At 39.2% G+C, this 24,410-nt stretch overlaps 1 protein-coding gene across 2 annotated transcripts; it reads right to left on the bottom strand.

Annotated features, from left to right (window-relative positions):
• Nucleotides 1-5,986: 5,986 nt before the first annotated feature.
• TARP (TCR gamma alternate reading frame protein) lies at nucleotides 5,987-22,669 on the bottom strand. Of its 2 annotated transcripts, none has more exons than XM_074843611.1 (6): nucleotides 22,599-22,669; nucleotides 22,153-22,468; nucleotides 17,389-17,441; nucleotides 9,914-10,207; nucleotides 8,403-8,471; nucleotides 5,987-7,640 (listed from the first exon to the last, which is right to left on the bottom strand). In XM_074843611.1, exons 1-6 carry the CDS (start codon nucleotides 22,639-22,641, stop codon nucleotides 7,507-7,509), a joined length of 909 nt encoding a protein of 302 aa, XP_074699712.1. In that variant the 5' UTR covers nucleotides 22,642-22,669; the 3' UTR covers nucleotides 5,987-7,506. The 2 variants fall into 2 exon arrangements, with proteins under 2 accessions (XP_074699712.1, XP_074699704.1); XM_074843603.1 differs by lacking the exon at nucleotides 17,389-17,441 and adding an exon at nucleotides 19,959-20,012 and having other exon boundaries at nucleotides 22,157-22,468.
• Nucleotides 22,670-24,410: the final 1,741 nt, after the last annotated feature.

Here is a 24,410-nt window from a genome sequence, read left to right as displayed (position 1 = left end):
GCCTTCAGGCTCTGTGTGCTGCAGATTCCTGGGCTGCAGCATCAACTCAGCTCATCGTAACAGAGGAGCCTGCAGGCAGGTCCCACTTGGTAGCAGGGGTTATGCCACCTGCATGGCTTTCTTTTTATCTAAAAATACAGCAAGAAGTTCTCCTGTGAACATCCTTTATGAATGGAGTTGTCTTCTTGTAAGAAAATGATAAACTAGCTCAGATGACTGAAATGTAAGAATTTCTCCTATTGACAGGGTCTGTCCAGCATGCTGCTCGTGGAGCAGAGGCCTGTTCAAAGCTACAGCACCCATGGTTCCCACCATCTCAAGGAATGTAAGATTATCTATAATAGTCTCTCCTTACAGTGTTAGCTCTAGTAAATAACATTTTAAGTGATAGTTTACAGAGCCCAAGTTCCTCTCTTACTGGATTGTAACAGACTAGCACCTCCTGGTGCAAAACAGAGGGTATTTACGCCCCTGGTAAGCGAGCCATATCTAGAGTCTTTTCAATATGCAATTAGGAGTCCACAATTAGACTTCTATAGTTTTAACTTGTAGTTATACATGAAGTCTGTTTTCAGTACCCTCCACAATGTATCAAAATAGAGCAGGTTCATACTGTTTTCATAATAAGAGCTTTTATTCTGTGGAATCCAGGGTGTCTCAATTTATGAGGAGGATTAAGGTAATAATGTAGCAGAAAGTCCCTTACATCTGTTGTTTGCCCTGCAGCACTCCTCTAACATCCATGAACATTTTTCTTGAGGCAGAGGAGACTCTTCCTCAAAATTGATTGCAGACTGACAAATACTAGAACAAAATCTATCATGAGATGATGTGCAATTTGGTATACGTAAGGAGACTATAACGTATGTTCAAAACTTTCCAGACCTTTTTGTACATAAAAATATGTTATTGGTCTTAGACCACTTTTACTATTTTGCAGGTTTAGCCTTATTAGATAACCCTGTTGAGTACTATAAGCTCATCTTGCATGTTGTATCAATATTTACTGAGACTGAACTTTTTGAGCACTGGCTCTGTCAGTCCTCACTCTCAGACAACCAATTTTCCTTCTGGAATATGCAGCACAGGACCTCGGACTCTATTCCAGGGCTGTGCACCTAAATGCTGAGCCCCTAACCTGGGTACCCAGAGCCTGTGCAGGCCATTTGCTTCCCCCGGTCACCCTCCCAATAGTAAATATTGTACCAGAAGAGCCATCTGCAGAGCAGAGGTGGGAGGTTGACTGTGTCCTGACCTCCCTTTGATGGAAACATTCAGCTGAGTTGCTCTTACGCACACTCCAAGGCTGTGCTTTCTTTGTGCATTTGCGGACTTTTAAATTTCTGATTTCTGTGTGTTGAATAATCCACAGATTAACCCAGAGTAATCCCCATTGAGCTCATCGGGACATGGTGTATTAGGGTAACCAGATAATATTCTCCCCAGAGCTCTGTGGCACGAACAATCCTGGAATTGGCTGTGGGGTAAATTGAAGCAAAGCCCATCAAGCAGCTGGCCTTAACAATTCTGTGTTTGGCACACACATGGCTTGAACAGCTTTCAGTGAAGTATTGTAGAGGTTTGTAACAGAAATGACTGCTGTGAACGCAGGACAAAAGGAATTGAGCAGTGAGAGGAGGGGAGCTGGCCTTGTGCTTGCGGCTGTGACAGGTGAAAGGTGGCACCTTTCAAACATGCAGGAGCTGTTGGTCTCATATCGCATGTCCTCTATGGTCCTGTCCTTAGTTGGGGGTGATCGATTATATGTGATCAGATTTCCCTCCTTTGGGTGGGAGTGACTGGTGAGTGGCAGTCAGGAATGCTGTGCTCTCTCATCTTTGAAGCAGCCACCAAACTCTAAAGGTATCCTTTGCCATCTTCTGTTATAAAGTTATAAATATTGGTGATATTTTTGACAGGTTAATTGCTGCCTTAACAGTTTCTGAGTGGGTTTTTTTGACAGCACTGTCTCATGCCTTAATGATGTTCAACTTGATGGTTCACCAAGGGTTCTTCCCACTCATAATGGCATTGTGCAGGAAGGAAAACTGAACTATTGACCCTGTGTCATGTGGAGAGCTCATCTACCAGGAGCCCGAGCTGCCTCTCTTGCTACAGGGCTGGAGATGCTGGAGCAGCTTTCTGACCTGGCATTTCACTGTGCTGAGCTAGGCTGGAAGACCCTTTGCTGAAGAAGAGATTTTTGTTCCTGCGAGACCTTTGTTTCAAAAAGCATCTTCTGAGTGGAAGTGCTGTCTGGCTGGTACTCTGCACTTGTCTAAAGGAGTGTGTCAGAGTGCAGCTCTCAGCCTTTCCCAAAGCTCTCTGAAAGAAGAGGATTCTTTGCGCAAGAAGTAGAAGGCAGCAGAATCAGGATAGCCAGCCCTGGGGTGGAACTTTTCATGGCCTTTGTAAGCCCATGTGCACATTCTGTGTGTTTTTCCTTGCATCAGGGTGTTCACTATCATTTATTTTGTGAGCTTATATGAAGGTGAGCAGGTATGCTCTGTACCTACTAGGAATTGGAGTATATTCAAGACAGATGTTAAAAGCTTTCTCAAGAGAAGTTAAAACTCGATAAAAGAGTAAGAAATCTTGCAGTGTCTTGGCATAAGACGTGACTTACAGCTCCGTCTAGGGGTGACGAAGCATCAGGACACCGAAGAGTATAATGCTGTGCTGTAGCAGTGCACTGCAAATTAAGGTCTGTTTTTGACACAGAAGATACTTAGGAGGGGGAAAACTTGGGTTACAGGAACACAGGTCAGGAATGAAATACCCTGCTCACCGGTCAGGCTGCTGGGGCTCCAGCTGCAGTCAGTCTTTCCTGCGTGGAGGTTTTTGAAACCTTATGCAGTGGTATGATCCCTGGGAGCACAGTGGACTAAAAACACACTAACGACCCAAAAGGAAAATGTATTTTAGTTAACGTAACTGTTCTGGTTCTGGTTGTTCTGGTTCTGGTTGCTGGTGGATTGAGGAAACAGGGTGCATCATCAAAAAAGCAGATTGAAACTGCAGAACATAAGCTGTTAATATTTTTAAGGGATGGTCCAGCCTTTTGCTGTGGGTATAACAATCAAACTTGAAGATTCAGAAAGTTTTGAAAGACTGTATCCTCACGCTGGAAATGTTCTCATTTTGTTCCTACATTTGTGACTGTACTTGAAGATAGAAATGGCCGATGTTTCTGACTCCCCCTGCCCATTCTCTTCCTCCTTGCCCATTGTACATGAGTTGAATGAGCTAATGTGTTGTCCGTTGCATTTTAGCCAGGTTAATGCTGCATGTGCGTTCAGCTACCATGCCTCATATTGCAAGTGGTGGCGAGGGGCCTGTGACTGGCATTGCTTTGAGCTCAGCGAGCTGCTGCTTGAGCTCAGTTACAGCTTGTTTTCTTTCTGCTAGTCTGCCCCAGCTGTCAAGCAAATAGTGTTGGTTCAAGCCCCCTTTATGGCTATGAGAAATGAAATGACATTAAATTATGTGAAAATGGCTAGAGACTTCATCTTAAAGGTGAAGGGACTAGATATGAACTCCTGGTTGCTGAGTAATCATTCCGCTAGCAGCATGTACAAAATCAGCCTGGAAACAGTTTATTCCAGCTGTTATTTTACAATCTGAGCCTCAAAAAGATCGGCATTTATGCTATTCCAGGAAAGGAAAGGAAAAGTGTCCCTGAAGTGACTAATCCATCAAACAACCTTCTTGAAAAACAGGGCCTCCCACATGAGCTCTCTCTGGGCACGTAGCTCTGTGACCACCTAAACTTTCTTTTGGGGGTCTTTGAGCACTTTGTCACAGCAGAGACCTGTATCTTTTTGTAGGGCGCTTTGATTGAATATGAGAGATGATTTTCTCATTTGGGGAATTCATTCGTTTTCAGGATTATCTTGCCCCATCCATTCACTTTGCCACAAATGGCAAAGCTCCAGCTGGGGGAGGAGTGAAATCTTGAGAAGCTGAAGCTTCTGATTTGAAATCTCTAGTGCTCATTGGGAACAGTGGGTGGCCTTTTCTTTTGAGCCTCCCCATTTTCAGTATCTGTTGACTTGACTTTCATCTTCATTCATCCTGACTACTGCAAAAGAAAATCTCTGGGAGAAGTTGTTAGGGTTTGGAAACTGTGGCAACAGGGCCTGTGGCTGACTTGCTGGTGGAGCTGCTGACAGGAGAGTTTATGCATTAGAAAACAAAGGGAATGGTTCCCATGTGCTGTAATATCTCATAAAGATGTATCTTCTTGACATACATGTATTAGGTTGCCTCCCATGTAGTATGAAAATATTTGTCCAAGATATATTCAGTAGTTCCTCAGATTAATCTTCCAAGAACTAGGTAATTACTGGAAAGTGTTGTCTTGTGTACCTTATGAAGAGACTGGTAATACAATGGAGTAAAACTTATCTGTGGTAGAACTATATTTAATGATTGTTTGGACTCACTAGGTAAAACTTGTCAATCACTTGCTGTTGTCATTCAATCTATCTCTCTGTAAATAGCTATAGGTGCTGAGGAACAGATTCTCAAACTATTCCTCTGAGATTTTTGATTTCCTCAGCACTTTCTAAACGTGTGCTGGTGCCCCAGCAGTTTCAAAATCCCAAACTGAATGGTCCACTATTTGAATCTCCAAATTTATTAGTGTTGGTACCTAGTATCAATAGAAGTTAGCTGTTGGCAGACCACTATAATCCTTATGCATATCTTCTTCATTTACAACTACATGTGAGAGGAATCCACAGGTAGTTTTCCATATCACCTGTTGTAGGTTATTTTGATAGTTGAGAAGTCAGTATTCTCAAGCATGTGTCCAGTATAGGACACACAATTATTCTAGCAAGGTAAAGAATACATCGCAAATCCCTTTCCACAAATAAATTTGTTTGTGCTGATTACTCCTTTGTGTTTTCATGGGAAAAGTTGATCCCATTCTGTTTTCTTTTCATTAGAATCACCAGATTGCCTGTAACCATTTTTGTAGTATTTGCATTAATTCTGCAACTCTGTAACAGGAGTAGAGCAGTTGTAATGCTGGTACTTGTAGAAGCTTGAAATCACTGAAAATCAGTTGTGAAAAGACATGTACTTGAGAAGACATGTCTTTTAAGTGTTAACAAAGTCCTGACAACAGAAGTTTACACTGAAAAGATAACATCTAACTCTGGTGTGCACTCATGATAAAATAAGACTGCAAGTCCTGCAGACATCCTGCAGCACCCATGTTTTTGTGGTAGCAGTAGCCCCTACATGTACATATCGCAAGCATGCAGTTAGACCAACATGCGTAGTGAACGGTGAGTTTCACTGTGTTATTTACATGTAACTTAAGGCATGTGGTTTTTATCACTTTGTATTTCCATTAGAAGGAAATGGTTTAGCAGTATACTGTGGTAAAAGGCAGGGCGGCTGTGGTCTAACTGTCCTCAGCTTATCACCCATTCTCATCGCAGCCCACCTCCTCTGAACCAGTTCTGACTGGTTCAGTTTACAGGGTTTTTCCACTAAATAATAAAGCCTTTCTGCAAACAAATGCCCCAGCACCCAGAAGCCTTAAAAATCCACTTGTCCTCTTATGCAGGCTAAATAAATAAAAATTAAAAACTTGGTATGAACAGTATATATCTTATAAATAAAATTCAGGGACATGCGAGCTGTTGCAGATGTGAAACCTGAACCTTGAGAAACCCCGAGAAACCCCAGAAACGCTGACATGATAGCTGTGTTCAGCATGGTTTAGGGTTGCATGTAGACACGGGATTTTGTGCGAAAAGCTTAAAAAGCTGTGTTTTCTGTCTGTTTTCCTGTGCTGCATGGACAGCATCTTTCAGTCTCGTGTATGAGACACGACAAGTGGATTTGTGGATCATTTTAGTGAAAAAGATCTTGGTTTATTAATGCATCAAGCATTTCTCTAGCAGAGATCAAGGTAGGAGAGACCAGGACAGTAATATCAATGATGCTACTTAAATCTACATTCCAAAAATACCTTTGTAGCTATTTTATTTCACTTTGATTGGAACCAAGCGTTAACAAATAATAGCATGGGACATCAGCTGTTTCTCAAAGAGAGTTTGACTAAAGACTAGACATCACATCTTCCTTCGCATTGAAGAGTAACATGACACTGAAGGCAGTAATTAGTTGCATTGGCTTCAATATGCAGATTGTAAAATAACTTGTAAGATATGCTGTGGGTAAAATAGCTGTGGTTATTAGCATTGAGCCTGACTTACGTCCTCCTTCCCTTGCAAAGGCGTGAGCCATAGGCAGTCCTGTTGTAACAGCACTGCATTTCCCCCTGGTTTGGCTTAGCTCTTCAACACAAAAGATGTAACGAGCTAGCTTTTATTGTTCCGTGTAGAAGTATTCCTGTTCAGTACATTGAAAACTGGAACACTGGTGGTTTTAAGGATCTTTTCATTTCCTGAGGAATTTATACGAGCAGAGGAATGAATCAGGTTTTCTAGCCATCTTGGTACTTGCTGTGACAATGCTGGTGAACAAACCCAGGCCTCACAAACGTACCTGGAGGAAAGCTTGTATTGCCCTCTACATCCTTGCAGATACAGTGAATGTGAATGCTGCAGGCACTTATCTCCAAACTTACGGCAGTGTTTTGCCCCAAACTAAGCAAATGCTTCAAATATATCTACTTCTGATTTTTCCACAGAAATTTGAAAGGAACTGATCTGTGGACCTAGGAGGTGAAGAGTTCAAAGTCCAACACCTGAGAATTTTTCCTCTATTGTGAAATCACTTTATCAAAGCTTCAGATTTAAGGTTTTGCTCAACATAAAAAAGTATCTCTAAACAAGATGATGTTTGTGAGCATTACAATTGTTTTCTTTCTTAAATACAATGTGCAGGTTTTCAGTCTGTGTCACAGTGCTGGGGTGGGACCTGCTGGATTTCTTCCATTTCTGTATGCGTGCACCTTAGAATTGCTTTTATGATCGTCTGATTTCTTAATTCAAAAATATTATGTTCGCTTTTAAAAATCATGTTTAATTGACTCTCAAAGCACACACCACTTCAGAATATTTAAGTCCTGATTTGGTGGATACATGAGAGTTGCAATAAATCATTGAAAGTAAAAATGAACAAATACCTGTGAATTTACAGCACAGGAATGTTCCTAATTAAGCCTTAAGCGCAATGACAAAACACATCTGTGCTTTATATAGCAAAAGCCCTGTTATGCTTCTAAACTATTGCATGCATAACTACTGTTAACGTGAGTACCTTCCTCATTTTGCAATATGGATTTTGGATTAAAATCCAGGGCATGTATATGTATTCCTATTGCTCAGAAAAATTAGGAAAACCAGGCTGATATAAAAACACAAGAAGTAAAGCAAAACAAGCCCTATGCACTAATGCCAGAAAATTATTTGGGGATTTTTGTGTTGTCACATCTAACACTGAGAGCAGGGGAGTCTCTATGGATAAGCATACAGTAAAGCAAATTTAAGACAATTTTGTAAGTCTTTCCTAAACCAGCATTTATGCTTTCTTTCCTTGGTGCTTGGTTGGAGCCCACATTCTGTAGATGAGGAAGAGTACGATGAGATAGTACATGGAGCTCTTCAGAAGAAGGACGATGTACACTAAATATGCTGTCCTGTGCATTAAGTGATCTGTAATAAACATAAGACAGAAAAGTCTTGTTTAATGTCAGTGTTGTACAACCTCCTAAAAGAGGGGTAGAACTGGGACTGTGTAGTCTGTTTACTGCTGCAATTACACTGAGTTCAGTGGACAGTGTGTAAACACCTCCGGTGTCTCACTGTCCTTTGGGTTTGCACTACTGATAAGTTCCAGACTGAGCAGGTTTCTTAGCACTAGGCTGCCTTTCAATGCTTCTGGGTTATTATTCCCTGCAAAGGCAAGAACAGAATTCTAGTGCTTCCAGCACTGATTACCAATAGCACCATGTTTGCTTGAACCCTTTTGTGCTGGATTTTTTGAACATAGGTGCTCATGATTCTTCCTAAATCCCTGTTCAAACCAAAAGAAAGTTTCTTTGCCTGAAGTGCCAGGCAATTGCTAGGCTGATGGAACATCAGCTGAAGCGCTGAGAATTTAACCACTTCAGGTATTTAAAAAAGTGACACTTAATGCCAGCTAATAATCTAGTAGCCCAAACAGCATCTGTAGCATGCTAAGAAAGCTTCCAGTAAAGCTACCTAATAAAGGTAGGAGAGACCCTTCTTATAATCCCCAACAGAAGTTAATTTGGAGTAGCACTGAAGGGTTTTTAAGTTACAGACCCCAGACTTAAAAGTTTTACTCTACGCTCTTTAGAAAGATCATTTTTGTGATGTTCTGAGCATATGTAGCAGTATCTAACTCTTGCATGACATGCATCACTTTCCCACATTTTAATACATTTTAATTACCTTTATTAAAATTAACTGTGCTGTTTCCAGGGCTGCAGTCCTTTTGCTGAGTAGCAGTCTTTCTAGAATCTAATGGAAAGAGAGTTTAAATGCCCCAATTAGTCTTTTCTTTAATTTTAACAAACACGAATTGAGAAATAAGGAAAAAAAGAGGCAGTACAGCAACAGTGAAATGGAAAGTTAGTATTAAACAACAAAAAAAGATGTTTAAGATCTGTCTGCAGAGCAGACGTTCACAAGTAGGATTCATCTGCAGAGAGAATTTGAAGGGGGGAAATGCTCATAAAGAAGTGACTGGGTATTTATTGCAGTAGGTGGGAGGTTTGCCTTTGCCCTTTCAGGAATGTGTCCATTAGGCTCTTCCTTGGCAGAGTCTCTTTTATTCGGAACTGCAGTCAGTTTGACCGCCTGATCTTGTCACTGAAGTAGCTGGAGTCTGTTTGCCTTCACAACATACTGTCGTTAGAAATGCAGAATAATTTACATCAGAACAGATGTCAATTACTCTGTCACTTAATGGTTGCTCAACACTAAAGAATCATCTTGAGGCGAGTATGATTTAAGGTTCCCCTACTGGGAATTTGCTATTTTGGTGTTGGTCATTCTCTCAAATAAACCCTTTTTGTGCTTGAAGCAGCAAATTTGTGTTTGTTCTTCATCATGGTGTTTGCACACATTGATGCATGGGCTTAAAGACATCTGTATTACATCCCTAAATACATCCTCCACTTAAATAAACTTAAAGCATATTTCTGTCAGAATATATTTTGAAGGTTGAAATGTAATGGTTAATGCTGTCACTCATTGGAGTTACGTTAATTTATAGTAAGTTGAACAGAGGTAAATACTGAGAAAAGGTTAATCTAAACCAGTATAGGCAGCTTTTCTTAAAGTTATTGCCAAGACTTAAAACAATTTGCATTAACTGTAGGTTACTATTTTCTTTAAAATTGAATTGTCTTTCAGATTTTGCTTTGCTTAATCAATCTTTCCACAATTAAATGAGATGTCTTGTTTCAACACATGGTTATTACCTCATTGTTGCTGGACTATGAGCAAGTAATATATTTAAACTCTGCTCTACATCCCCAGCAACCTCGTTTTTAACTCTGTAGTTTTTTATAGTGGGGATTGATGTCAGGGGATATCAGAGGGACTTACACCTGTAAGCCATGGATAACAGAGAAGTAATACTGTTTTCAGAAACTTCTGTAGACTGGAAATTAACCAATATGGCTGAGACCTTTTGGAGCTATGCTAGTTTATACCTGCTGAGGTTCAAGAACTGCTCTTTTCCTATTACAAAGGGACATTCACTTGGGGAGCATAGCACAGGCTGGGTAGCTTTTCCTAGGAAAACTTTGGTAGTTTCTCCAGATGTATATTTCAGCTATTGTTGTGCCAAGCAGAACAGATGCTTATCGAAAGCATTATTTCTGAAATGTTATTGCAAAGAAAAATTCATGTCTATAATAACACGTAGAATTGAATTTTTAACATGTAGTATATACCTTGTGTCGACAGTGAACGCTGTTGGCTTTCATGCTCATATTTGCAGTAATAGTTCTTGTCTTTGTTCTCCGCTGGTACAGTTAACCAGCTGCCGATTGAGTATTTATCCCCGTTTGTGGGCTTCCAAACGTCTCCTTTTATTATGTTGTCTGTTACCTCCTTATCTGCTTCATCGGTCCATGTCACTCGAATAACCTCTGGGTAAAATTTCTCAATAAGGCAAACATACATTATCTGATTTTCATGTCTCTTCTGCAGGATTTCAGAGCTTGCCGGTGAAGAAATAACTTCGTCTGGATTGGTTATTGGAGGGAAAGAACAAAACAGAGAGCTGAAAGATCAACAGTGTACAGCAAATAAATACACAGCCACAAAATAGAACTTCTGAAGAGCAACAACCTAAATGTCTTATTAACAAATGTTTTAGCTAGCTAACTTGTTATGAAATACTTATGATGGGAGTAGAAATGTCTCATGTATGAAAAGAATTTTAGGTAATAGGATGGATGAATTACAGCTGTTTCCACCCTTGCAGTAAAAATAAGTTTTTGGTGAGCTGGACAAACCTGGAAATCAAAGACACTTTATATTAAATATTATTTCAATGGACCCAAATGGCAAGTTTTATTTTTTAGTCAAAAACATTTACAATACTATTTAGAATAATTTGGAACTTTTAACCATATTTTAAAATACATTATTTTATAGAGAACTAAAATGAAAAGAGGCTTTTATGAGTATGGTACAAAAAATCAAGCTCAAAATCAGGAGACAAGACTCAGTTCTTCTAAATATTCTAAACTTGGTTTTGTTTGGACAATATAGAGTCTTCCAGAGTCTGAAGAATGTTTGATCTAAGCTTTGGTGCTGTGCTATGTGCATGAAGAAACATTATTTAAGTCCTAAATTGTTCAGTGAACACTAACACTGAGACTGCTTCAATCACGCTTCTTGTCAAGCAGCACATCTGGTAGAGGAAGTCTAGAGTAGACTGAGTGTACTCTTTAATACTAGAGTAGATTTCAAATTATCTCACAAAAGATTTCTTGAGTATTTTTTTAGAAAAATAAATTTAAGTCTGGTTATTTATAACCTTAGAGACCTACTCAAACATGTTTGAAAAATTATTTTTGAGAAATGTTAAGAAACTGAAATATTGTTGCAGATATTAATAATCTCTCTTGAAACTGAGTTAGAAAACTTCAGGTGACTACATGAAAGCCTATATCCCACAGCCTTCCAAGCACTACTGCTGTCAGAAAGTGTATTTGTCTGCACAAGTCTTTGACAATTATTAAATAACAGCAATAGTTCCTGAAAGAGCTTTATTCATTTCTTTCATAAGAGGAATTTAATATTGCTTTATGATGTTTATGCAAAAACAACTACATGAAAGTTTTGTCTACGGAGTGTTAAAGATAGACTACCTTTCAAATCTTTGAAGTTTTATGGCCCCAGTATAAGTCCCACTGCTAATGAATGAACATCTGCTATATCTAATTAATTTTTTTAAAGCTGATACTGATTTTGTGATTTTTTTTTTAAAGCAATAAAAATGTATTGTTGCCATTTTTTTGGAAGACATTCTATGTATTTGCCAGGTGAAGATCTTGATAAAGACAGGAAAATGGAATCAAAAAATGCCCTGGACCCCAAAGGTTGGCAATGCTCTTCCTTTACTACGAGATTTGTTTAAATGTTTGAATTAACACATCTGAAAAGGAAACACCAAAACTAAACTAAAGCAGAAGAACATGCTATATGTAGATAACATTTCTATATCCAAATAGGATATCAATCCATACCAGATTGGGTGATGTGTGTTGTGAAACATGCTCAGTATGAACATATGTGAATATATTTTAAATGAAAAGTGAGCTGTTTCTACAAGCTAACTGTAGGTAATCTCCATTTCATTTGCCTCTCTGGATTAACCTTGTCATTAGGAAGAGCCTTATCCAGATTTTGTCCACACAGAAAAGATGTTTTGATATTATAGAAGTGGATAGTAAATTTAAGAGTCCATTTTAGTTAAATGTGAACTTCTGCAGTGCGTGCATAGGCAGCGCTCATGGGCAATCATTTTTGTCTATACTTAACTGCAAGTGAAGACTAGATACAGATTTCAGAATTGACTTTTGCTACATAGTAGGTACTGCTTAAGACTATTTTTTTTAAGGCAGCAGAGAGATTTTAGGTGTTCATCTCCTTACAGCACTCTTTAGATTCCTATGTAAATCTCAGCCACTGAATTTGAGCAGAGTTTAAAGTCTGGTCTGGCTGAGTGGTGCAGTTTTCATGTATTGTGAGAAAACACATTGATATAAATACGTATTTTTGTCAAAAAGCTTCCACCTTTCTTTAAAGGATCTGGCTATTCTAGAGCAATCTTCTACATTGCACCCTCCCTACCTTCAAAAGGCAACTGTTATGTTATGAATTTCCTTCATTTTGGAGATTTGTCATTGAAATGAAGATGTGGACTGAGTTCTATTGTACCAGAAATAAAATTTCTAACAATGTTATGGTTCTCTAACATTAATTTAGTGGTTAATTTTATCTTCTTTAAGCATCAGTCCTCACACTGATGCAAGATTAAGCTAATTTCTAAAATGTTTTATTTGTTCAGAAGACCATGATGTTTACTTTGTTAAAGGGTTTTCTAAGGCAGGTTTTAAGAGGTACATAGGTCTTACTTTTTAAAATAATATGTAAGCATGTGCAGATATTTCTTACGCTAAAATCTGTCTTTTCTCTCGTAATAATGCAATGAGCCTGCAAAACATTGTGCGAATAAAATTCTGGAGTTAAGCTCATAATCAATGAGATATTAATGAATTTGAGTTCAAAATATATGTTTTTTTAGACTAACTCTCAAAAGTTTTCTTAATGAAACTCCTCTACAGTTTAAGTATCTATAAATAAGATTTATAAATAAGGTCCATATGTTCTTAAGCTGAAATTTTAATTCTCATTACTTGGATGATCCCACAAAATGGAGTAATTTTGCCTGATACTCAAAGCTCCTCAGTTTCCCCCCCCAAGCCAGTGGGAGCTGAGAGCACTCAGCACACTCAGCTCATGAAGAGCTTTCTTGTCCTGCTTGACGGTGGCTTCAGGTATTATCATTGAAATGACATAGTATAGTCCTGACCTACTGTGAGCCTCCCCAGATACCTTAAAGAGCTGACAACCTTCACTCCAAAGCTTTCCCATTACAACACTTAAAAAAATAAATCTTTGAAAACACTTACTGGAGACAATGAGTTTTGTGCCAGAACCAAATATCTTTCCGTACCCCCACTGGTACATTCCCTTACAGAAACTTCCTGGGATGTTTTGGCCAAACAAGGACCAGATTTAACAACCATCATATGAACAATAAGAACCTATTTATTTGGCTACATGAATGTAGAAAATTTAAATTCAGTCTCAGCTAATGCTACTATTCCCAAAGAGCCTTTAGTGATATGTACTTTAAATTCAGTTTCAAGCTAATCTTTGTCATCACTTGTTCAAAAAAATATCAAAACAAACCAAAACTTGTTGTTGATTGATCTACCATAATTCCTCTAGATTTTTTTCTAGAAAAATTACCTTTTTTCCCAGGATGGTGAGTGTTTTTGACCACACAATTTAAAAATACATGCATGCTCGACCAGCGTTTAACTGAATTAATGAAAGGCAGTCCTCAACAGCCACAACTCTTCTCAAGCCTAGTGGAGGGGCATTTGCTCATTTTGGGCCTAATTCTCTGCATGTTGAGGTTACTGTAATCTGCTTAAATGAGTGCAGTATCGGGACTGTTCACCCTCAAATCCTGCCATAATTGCCTATGCAGTACTATTGTGGGTAGTCAGCACCAAAAGGAAACATCACACATGCATCTATGTACGCTGCTTCCACCATTCCTGTGCACGTCCTTCCCCAGGGCCTTCTGGCTTCTCCCTAGGGGAAACCATGTGCACCTTGCACGAAATCCTGCCGACACTGAAACCAATGGCACCATTTCCAAAGGTCCAGGGTTTCCCCCCACGTTTTGATTTTCTGATTATTTATTGTCTGCCTGCAGCTAACTGGTGCTGTGGTGCATCAAAGAGAGCTCAGTTCCTCTTGGCTGGAATAAATCAGCTTTGTTAGGACAAATCCATGGGGAAAGGCCTTCCCCTTGACCAAACAGAGAGATGTAGAGCTTCAGCCATGGTTTAGGGGAGCTGTTGGCACTCACAGAGTTTTCCTGTATAACACCTCTGTTTCCTCTGCTCTGAGGCCAAGAGCCGATCTACAGCCACATTTCTGAGTTACCCTGACCCTGCTGCTCTGGGCAGCAAGCTTTGCACAAGGGAATGAGCTGATATAGTCCTAAGTATCCAAAATAAGTTATATTTCAGCAATTTATGTTTTATGTGAAGACTCTGACCTCTCTTATACAAGCATTTGGGTGCTAAAGAAATGAATTCTGCTACTGCAAGGTCCACATCACTTTTCTGTATTATACTTTTAAATCTGTATTTTAATCTGCATTATAGTTTTAAAATAGAATATCACATTCCCTCTCCTCCAGATTTTAGATTATCAGAATGAGGCATATTTTCTTAGATACTAAAAAACAATAAGCTTTGTGCCAGTTCCAAAGACTTTGTCATAATCACTGGGTGTATGTACTTTGCAAAATCCCACCTAGCATCAATGTTTTTAAAACCTTGTTTTGTGTCCCAGACTAGCCTCATATTCTTATTAGAAATGCATCTGTTTCTGTTGAGACTCTGATTTCTGTAATTAAAATTTTCCTTACAAAATGGTGTATGTATCAACCTGTGTTTTCTCATACAACGGCTTTTTCTTATGTTAGTCTTTCAGGTTTAAATACATAAGTTTGCATGTGCATAAAAACTAAGGATTTGGAATGCTGACAAAAGGGAGGATGGAGCCCTAATTTAACAGTGGGCATTCAAAATCACTGAAATATTTAAGCAGATCCTGTCTGCCTGAGATTTATAATTTTCTAGACTCAGACTCCTTCATCATCCCCTGAGGTTTCTATGGAAAATGTGAGGAACAGTAAAGCCTGTCACCTTGACAACATGGGAAATAATGTATTTACATATATATGAATGTACATTTGTGTATGAATATATATCCTACAACAAGAACCTAGCGCTGCATGCTATCACCAATTCAAGCTGATCTTTTTGAGCCATGGCTTTAGGATGACAGAGACCATTATGAACAGGCGAATGTTCACACTGAAACCTGTTTGTAAATATTGCCTTAAAAGAATCTGATACTGAATTCATCTCCGTGCCCATTAAACCCTTGGTATTTTAAATCCGTTAACAAATGTCCCTATTAGTATCATGGTAAGAGGTTTTCACTCTGCAGATTTCTTTTTAGTGGCCACATCTTCCTTTATTTATGTCTTATATCTCCATCCTTCTGTCCTAACACTTGTTTGGACTTTCAAGCCCACTGGGTTTTGATTTAGGGCTTCGTGTTTTTTCCCATTATAAAAAATAATAATGCGTACAATAATCTTCACCATTTTGATTTAAAAAGGCAGAAAGTCAGTTTAATCCAATCTCAGGTAATGTAAAATAAATTTAAGTATAATCTATCTTTAGGCAACATATATTTTATAATAGATAATTACAAAAAAAAAAGTTGTAGCTTTTTGAACTTTGAACTTCAATGCATTTGATGAAAACAAAGTAGATGCTTCAGTAATATTTAGGAGATAGCATTTAAAGAAATTGAATATTGCTGCCATAATTTCTGCTATGAAATAATTTCCTAGAAATTTTAGTAGATTGTTCTTTTTATCACTTCAAAATAAGTTAGCAATATGCTTGTGAGTTGCCAGGAAGACCCAGCTGCAACTGTAGCAGAAGAGATGGCAGAGGAAAACCAGCCCCACACTGACTGAGCAAGCCACTCTGCTGCTGTGCTGAAGGGAAAAAATGGATTTGGAGAGTCTGGTTAAGTCTTTGGTTCTGTCTCAGCTTCCCTCTTGCAACCTTGTGAGTGCCTAAATTCCCTGGAAAGATACTTACAGAAGAATCCTGTATTGCCAGTTTGTGTAGGATTAATATTCCTGTTCTGCTGTAAGCTTCTAAAAACTCATCTATTCCACCAAGTGCAAATGCCAAACCAGTCTCTCAGTTCCCAGCCCTTCTGTTGCATGCATTATTGTAAGTCTCGAGCAACTTTCTTTTGGACAGAACTAATTAAAAGGGACCAACAAGAACAAAATCATGATCATTACAAGTTGGTGGGAGCTTGGCTCTTTATTCAGTATAGACCTGGGAAAAGATTCTGCTCAAGCTCAAACCCTGATGATTCAATTGAATTAAGGTCACTTATCCTAAATCCTGGTTTTCTACATTTCGAGTAACTTACTGAGCTAATGTTGGATAGTCATCTCTAAAAAGACAAGCTGTGATGAAATGCCTGATCTTAAGCATGAGGCAACTACAGGCCTTTTACTCTATGAATCAGTCAGAAGCCTTGGCCAAATAAGGACAAAATCCCACAGAATTAGAGTGATGCTTGAAAATAATTTATTTTAAACTGCACATACTAAAAGCACAGCAACTACCTGATTAACAAGGTAAGGATTTTCACTAAAAACGACATGCTTATCCTGACACGGATATTTCTGTTGAATCATAGTTATGATTTACTTAGTCTTTCTGACATAAATCATTAAAACCAATCTTTGCCTGATATGCTAACATAAGTTTATGTATTTAACCAGGCTTAAGACATTTGGTAGCAATAGTTCTTCTGTCTTGTGTTTGAGTGGTTGTTTACTCCAGGATTATGGCATTTAAAGCACATTTAATTGGAAAAGAAGAGTTTTGTCCTCCACTTTCCATTAAAATAAATGTATCTGCAGGAAAGGCAAAATATGGATCACTTCTTCATATGCATGTGATTAAGCAATAAGAAGAGTATTTGGAGGCAATGATGTATTTCTACTGCCAAAGTGCTGTGTACATGACAAAAATAATTCTGGACAAGTTATTTTACTTTTACTAACTTAATGCAAGAAGGATTTTGGCAATGGCCATTGCATATTGCTCTTTGTATCTCTATTGGGAAGAGCTTTTCCTTCTTTGTGCTTAATTCACAGCTGCTTGATTCCCTGCTTTTTCCTTCAGTACAGCTGGAGGAAAGAACGAGGGCTCTGGAAACTGCTACAGGCCATTTTCCACCACATTTCCAAGGAGGAGTGTGACCAAAAGTGGCTCAAACTAGCTCCTTTTCAAAAATGTTTGTGATCCTAAACCACTGCATTACAAACACAACAAGCCTCACTGTAGGAACGACAGTCTGGGGAGGGGAATCCTGTGCAAGGATGGTGCCGACTGAGGCTCTAAGTGGGCTGAGTGCCCTCTGGGACGCTATAACACTCATCTATATGACCACCCCAACCTCCTATAGCTTATTGTATGGAAAATAACATGTAACTTACCTGACACAATGAGTTTTGTACCGGAGCCAAACACCTTCTCGTAATAACCAACCACAGTGAATAAGGTCTTTGCAATAACAGTACATCTCTGTTATCTTTATATGTGTAAATAGCACTCTTTAAAGAAAATCAGTTTTGCTGTATAATCTACTTTTAGACCCGAGAAAAGTAAAAAAGGAGCAGGTGCCTAACCTAAACTTAAAAAAATCCCCAAAAGCGTGGAGGTTTTTGAGGGTATGTGTGTTCTTAAATTGACAGGATTCATCTCAACTAATTTTACTCTTCTGAAAATTTAGACAGATGGTGCAGATTGAGCACCTTGGCTCCATCTCTGCTTTCTGGAGAGAGGCAGCACCAGCAGAGGATCTATTTGATCAGATATTGGTCAAGTAATTTGCTCCTTATACACCCCCATAAGTGCTGAGATCTGAGCAGCACAAAACCCCTGACCAATATTTGTGTTGTCATTAACATGAAGCAAAACCCTGCATGGATTGGACTCAAACCTCCCAATAAACAGATACACCATTTTCAGATGGTCAAAATTAGGCAAACTGTTTTCCTCTCCGGTGCTTAGCTGAGCCAAATCACAGGCAAGTATCAAAGCACCTGAAGACCTTTACTTGAAGCAAAATAATTTTGATAAGTATGTCAAAACATTTTGAGTTTGGCATTGTTCCTTAATAATAGTAATAACTGATAATAAACAGTTTCTGCAAAAGCTAGGAAGAGAGAGCAGCCTTTCAACTATGCATATCTTCAGAAAGTTCTGGGCATATCTCAGATAACTTCTTTGATTTGGTATAGTCAGACATAGTCCTAAAGGAAAATGTTTTGCTTTTCAAAGATGTGAGTAACCCAAAGGTTTGACACTTTTCTTTCAGAATGAATTAGAAATATCACAGAGGTTGGACATACATATTTAAAGACAAAAACATCTTTCAGTTCTCTGAATGTTATCTTTGCCCTGTTTAAAGTCATGTTTAAAAATGCATCTGTGCTGCAATAGCTGTTTGTTTCCCCCATTTCATACATAAATACAAAACAATTTCATTGTGTTCTGCATACGGAAATGCTGTTTAAGAGGAAAATCCTGCTCATTTAAGAGGAAAATTCAGTAGGGTTAAAACTAGCAGGAGCTAAGATAGCAGAGCACCTCATGCAGCCAGTATCTGTATTGAAAAACATTTCAGAAGTAGTTAAGTTTTACATTTTGTACTTACTTGAAACAATCAGCTTAGTTCCACTTCCAAATATTTTGACATCAGCATCCCACAGTCAGATAATGCTTAGCAATATCTCCTGCACTGCAGATTTCTTGCATAGGCTACAGAAAAAGTCTTTCTGATTTAGAGGTTGGTGATAAATGTGGCCTAATTTTCAACATTGACTAGAGTGCCATTTTTAGAAATACTTCAATTTTTGTAGTGAGTAAAAAGTTCAGGGTTTTAAACCCAGCGTTTTCTGAGAAGAAAGCAGTGCCATGATTATTTTATAGCTATGTTCTAATCCTTTCAGCTCTGGGATCTCTGTTACAAAAATCTGTTGCCTCTGATGTGCTAGGTTTTCTCTGAAGTAACCTCTTTTTGCTGTTTTTAAGAAATGTGGTTACATTATGATTCCCAAAGGAAATTAAGGAAGTTTACTAGTTATTTGTTGATTTAAATATACAGGTAAACAATTCTTTTTTTCCTAAGTGTCTCTTCTGAATTACTTTTTGTGTGAAAGAACTTTATCTAAAGTTTCATCAAACTCCTATTTTGAAGCCCATATTTTAAATGCAACGTCCATATTCTAAACAAAACTTACTGATGCCCATAACTAAGTTCATGCCTTTTGTAACTGGTTATGCTGTCGTCTTTTAGGCAAAAGCAGCTGCATCTGCACAGGCACAGTTTAATTGCAAATTGCAGCAGAGAACATTTTTGGTCAGAGACCTAGATAAAATTTAAAATTTCTCTGTAACTCTTCTCTGCTTTTTACGATTTTACTTAATTACAGTCACCTTGATAATGTAGTGTGTTTTCTGAGGAACATACTGTAGGCATTGCTTTATACTGAAAATAGCATTCATCCTATTGATTGCAAAACTTCACTACAATTAAGAATAATACAAATGCAAAAGTAAATCAGTTACTTTTTCAGTAGGGCCAGGAACTAGAAATTTATTACATTCCAGGCAATTTTCCTTCCCAATCAACTTAGACTGAACCACCTCTAGCAATAAGAAACTTTTTGCATTTCTTACTTGCTGTTCTGAGAGTAAACTTTCAAGTTCACTTTTCAGTTCACTTTTCTTTCCCAGGACAGGAATGAATCCATCCCAATATTTAAATTTTTCCATTCCCCTGTCCTTAATAAGTATTCAGTAACTGTTCTAGAGGCGATTGCTCTATTCACGAGGTTGATATATTTACTGCCCATCAACCCACCCAGTTGGGGCACGAGTCACAGTTCACAGACAAAACATGATTTATCAGTCAGAAATTAATTTTCATACAGTCTTTCATTCTTAATTATCCAAGAACCTGAATGACTGTGAAAATGAGATCGGTAATAATGGTACTTACTTGAGACAATTAGCTTGGTTCCTGTGCCGAAGTATTTGATCCATGTGGTCCACACTATGTTTTGTCTTTGCAATAAGGTAACGTGCTCCCTTGCTATGCCATTGCTGAAGAAAATCCCATTTTTTTTCCCCAATCAGCGTGAAGGCCTGATCCTTGGCTGCTTGGAGGATGTCAGGAATTTCAGACTTGCACCTGGTTGTTCAGCTGATAGATATCTCAGGCCCTTTGGAGGGTGGAAACTCTCTTTCCTAAAGTGCTGGAAATTTGTTAGTTAACTCCTCTGCTTTAACACCCAAGAATTAGGTGAAGGTTTCTCTTCAACTTTAGACACACAGATAGGTGCACAGGGTTATGCATGTTAAAAAACACATATCTTCAGGTGGTGATCCTGCTCTTTCCCAAAAGGGTACACCCCCTCCCACCTGCAATTAAGTGACATAAAGTACAGCTAGCATGGAGTTAATTTTTAGTTGGCTTAATACAATTCAGCAAAGGGAAGGGAGTGAGAGGCAGTACCATAAGCATTGCGAAGGTGTCCGTGTGCTGCAGTCGCATCTTCTCACTCTGGTACGTGGTTATTGTCTGCCCATCTCCTGGAATCACTCCAGATCTTCAACAGCAGCTCACCGGCAGCTTTCCGTATACTAGCTGGTGGGAGAACACAGCTTTTCCTTTGCGCACAGGTTTCTTATAAAACAGCCCAAGATAACATCAGAGGAGTCACCGCTGCTGTTGATCAAACAACCTGCACGCTTCGTTTGTCGTTTAGAAGAAACTGAGTCTGAGTACTTCTGGGATCTTGTGTGGCATACCGACTGCAAAACAACATTAGGAAATTGCAATTTGTGGCTCGAGGGAGGAAACAGACTGAGGGTGAAAGTCTTTCAATTGAAGCAGATGTAACGAAAGCAATCTACTCTGAAGGCTCCTGGGCAGGAACATCATAATCGCAACCACAAAGCAATGGCAGGAGAGATGTAGGCAGAGAATGGAGCTGACCAGTGCTTTTCCAGCTGTGCCCTTAGACACGCAGTGAAGGAGACCATCACCACCTCACCTGCATTTGCTGGGACTGTTCAATTATGCTCATGACACTGAGTAGCTGAAAGGTCTCATTAGAAGAAACAAAGGGAAACACTGCTTGTTGCAGACAGCTTGTCTAACTCCTCTGTATGATCTGGACTTGCAAGTATGAGGAGGACAAAACTGACCTATGGCCATTTGGAGACCTAATACATATTTGAAATTGTTGTGTCACTTTTTCATCCCATCAGACTAATATTCTTTAATGAGTTACACTTCAATGAATCAAGTGAGAAGAGTATCAGGGTACCACAGTAAAGAAAAATATTAAGGAGAGGCTTGATGATAGAGAAAAACATCTGTGGATGAATTTCTCAGGCATGAGAGTCAGCATGCACCTTGAGGCAATAGCTAGGAGGGATGCATTGCATATGAGACATAAGTATGAAAATTTGATCTTAACTACAGGAGGCTCTTTTCTTTGGTATGAGCGTTGGTAACTCTGTCTCCAACTTTTTTGGTGATTCAGATGCAACACCAGTGAAACACAGAGAGTAATAAACAAGAAGATGGAGAAAGGGCATGATACAGCTTAAAAAAAACCCCAAAACCCAACAAAAATGCCCACCTCCAGATCTCAGGAGGAATAAATGGAAAATCTTCCTCTTCGAACAGCTACTAACTTTTAAGCAAAAATAACACTCCTTTCCCTTTGATTAAAATTTTAAATACCTCTGGGCTGAAGCTCTCTATTTCAGTTTTCTTTGTCAGGGCAAAGACTTTGAAGAGCTCTAGTACCATGTGCTAACCCATTTCCAGGAACAACAATATGGAAACGTGCCCCCTTTCCATTAAATAAATCCTTGCAACCAGTTCGCTGACATGCTTGAGTGTAAAGGAGGAGAAGGTGGAATGCAGAGGATGGGGTAGGTATTGGACCTTTACCATTCCCTTTGCACTAGGCACTTTCTCAGTCAAAATCTCTAGCTTTTGGCAGCTGATGCTTCCAAGATGTCGGTCAGCACCGAGCATGTCCTGCTTCTCCAGAGCCTGCGCCTGAGGCCAGGCAGCTCATCCACACCAAAGGAAGTGAGTTGGGATCTTTCAGGTTGTTTGTGATTGAGACGCTGGGGGAGTATTTGTCTTGGTGATCACCGAGTTCCTACCACAGTGACGATCCCAGTAGGCGCAATAGTAGGTAGCAGAGTCGTCTGGAATGACATCATTTATTGTAAGAATACACATTTTCTTGTGAGGATCTTTTTCAACCATGTACCTGTATTCTTGGAAGCCACCATCTACTACTTTTGACTGTGCTAAGTAGAGTATCCTCACTGGAGCTTCATTCTCCTTCTGTTGATACCAGTGTATGATGGTGACATCATTATATTCAGAGACATCTTTAAAGTCACATTCCAAGCGCACACTTCCTTTAGATTTGGTGACAGACAGGGGCTTCTGTATGGGGATTCCTTGTGCATATCCATCTAGGGGAAAAAAAAAAAAAAAAAAAAAAGGAGAAATTATATCATTAGCTGGAATTCAGGGATTTAGGAAGATGTTTAGCACAGCCATGGGTGCCTGTGAGGAAAGATAAGAAAATAAGGAAGGACTTACAAGACCAAGTGGCTGTGGCCACAAGCACTGCCAGCAGCAGCATGTTTGCTGGTCATGCTCTGCTGTCGTTGAGAGTCAGAGGAGAAGGAAACTAGCCCTGGTGCAGAGTGAGCAATGCCACGTGGGAGGAGGAGGGGACTCCCTCAGGAGGCAGCTGTGTACATCAAGCAGCGGGGAGCAGCGGGGAAAGGGGAGCAAATGGGAAGGGGAAGGGATGCCACATGCTCCAACGAGGATGAGGTCTGCTTCAGGAAGATTTCTGTCACCACAGCAGGAGCACAAGGGAAGGGTCCCTGAGAAAAACTTCAATGCTGACTGCAGCACTGCAAGTGCAGTAGTGATGGATGCTGGAAGCCACTGCATGTGAAAGGCAGAAAACAACAAAAAGTAAGGGTGATTCACTGAACTAAAAGGAAACTCTTTGGAAAATTGCCATGAGATCCTATAAATAAAGACAGCATGTGACTACCGATTTCTGGCTTAGAGTTGTGTGTCACACCACTGGCTAGCCCTGAAGATACCAACAGGATTCAGTGAAATCAGTGAGCACTTGCCTGCTTAAACTTCACTTTGTGTTTAAGACTTTCAAAATCTGAGGCTACTGGTGTTTAGTGTTTATTTGCACCTATTCTGATCTTCTTTCTAAAGTCCCATAGCTCATTCTGTGTGATGGTCCAGCATTTCAGGTATCCAATTATACCCTTCATCAACGAAAGAAAAGCTGATGAGTAGGCACATACTTGGCTAAAGGCACAAACAAAAAATTATTCTGCTCAGGCTCCTCTGTGAAATGCTTGCTGTGCCATATACTAACTCACAGCAAATTTGAAATAAGTCCATCAAACTTGACAGTTTCAGCAAATCTCCTTTCTTCCAAAAAGTCCTGTTTGCCTTAAGATGAAATGAAGCAAGAAGACGGTTGTAAGCAGCATGTATCAGCTGTGGTAGAGAAGAGACTGTAAATCTCTGATTTCAATTGGTCCATGTGGGATTTTGAGGTATCCAAATAAGGTAAATAATATTTCCAGGGACTTACAGTTGTGTAAAAGGAACAAGCTTTAGAAATCTCTTTTCTCTTAGGATATTAATAGCAGGAATAATTAATAAATAGATATTGTTTTATAGGTTTAATTAATAGAGCACAGGTGCTCTAGGACCAATACTGACAGTTTAAGCAATTTAGAAAGGCTAGGCAATGAAAAGCTAGACATAAGCTAAGTGTATGTTAAATAGAACATCTTGAGTCTTTTCTCAGAAGTCTAAAAGTGAATTATGATGAAGATTGTTCAGAAGATAAGTAACCATGATGACCGAACACTGTATCAGTGAGCAGTGGTGTCCAAAGAGGAATTGGAATGGAATGAAAAGAACTAGCCAAAACTGTGGAATACAATGGACTTTTGAAATTGATGATGAATTGAGAGCTGAAAGTTCCTGGAAAATCGCCAAAGACTCTTTGTATTGTATGTTATATCATATATATAGAGGGCGCTTTTTGTTAGCTGTTGCCACTCACTGAGGTGATGGCCCAACTCTGAGTTGTTAACAAAGCCAGCCTAGAGATACCCGCAGTCTGGTGAAATCCTTTAACAGCTGTTTACATGTACAGCAGGGAAGACAATAGTGGGGAACATACAGATCCTTTTCTTAGAAGTGCTAGGAAGTGGCAAGCATATCGTTCCCACCACTAAGGTACATTCTTCAGCATGTTGTCTTTCTTCTAGTGTCTTCTCTTTCCTAGGGGAGAACAGGGGCTGGACTAGAAAGTCAGTGCAATGTTTGCTCCCCTCAAGGGCCACCAGACATCTGCCA

Source organism: Strix aluco, chromosome 1 (genome assembly GCF_031877795.1).
Source record: "Strix aluco isolate bStrAlu1 chromosome 1, bStrAlu1.hap1, whole genome shotgun sequence".
Lineage (NCBI taxonomy): Eukaryota > Metazoa > Chordata > Aves > Strigiformes > Strigidae > Strix > Strix aluco.
This window is presented reverse-complemented; position numbering and strand designations above follow the sequence as displayed.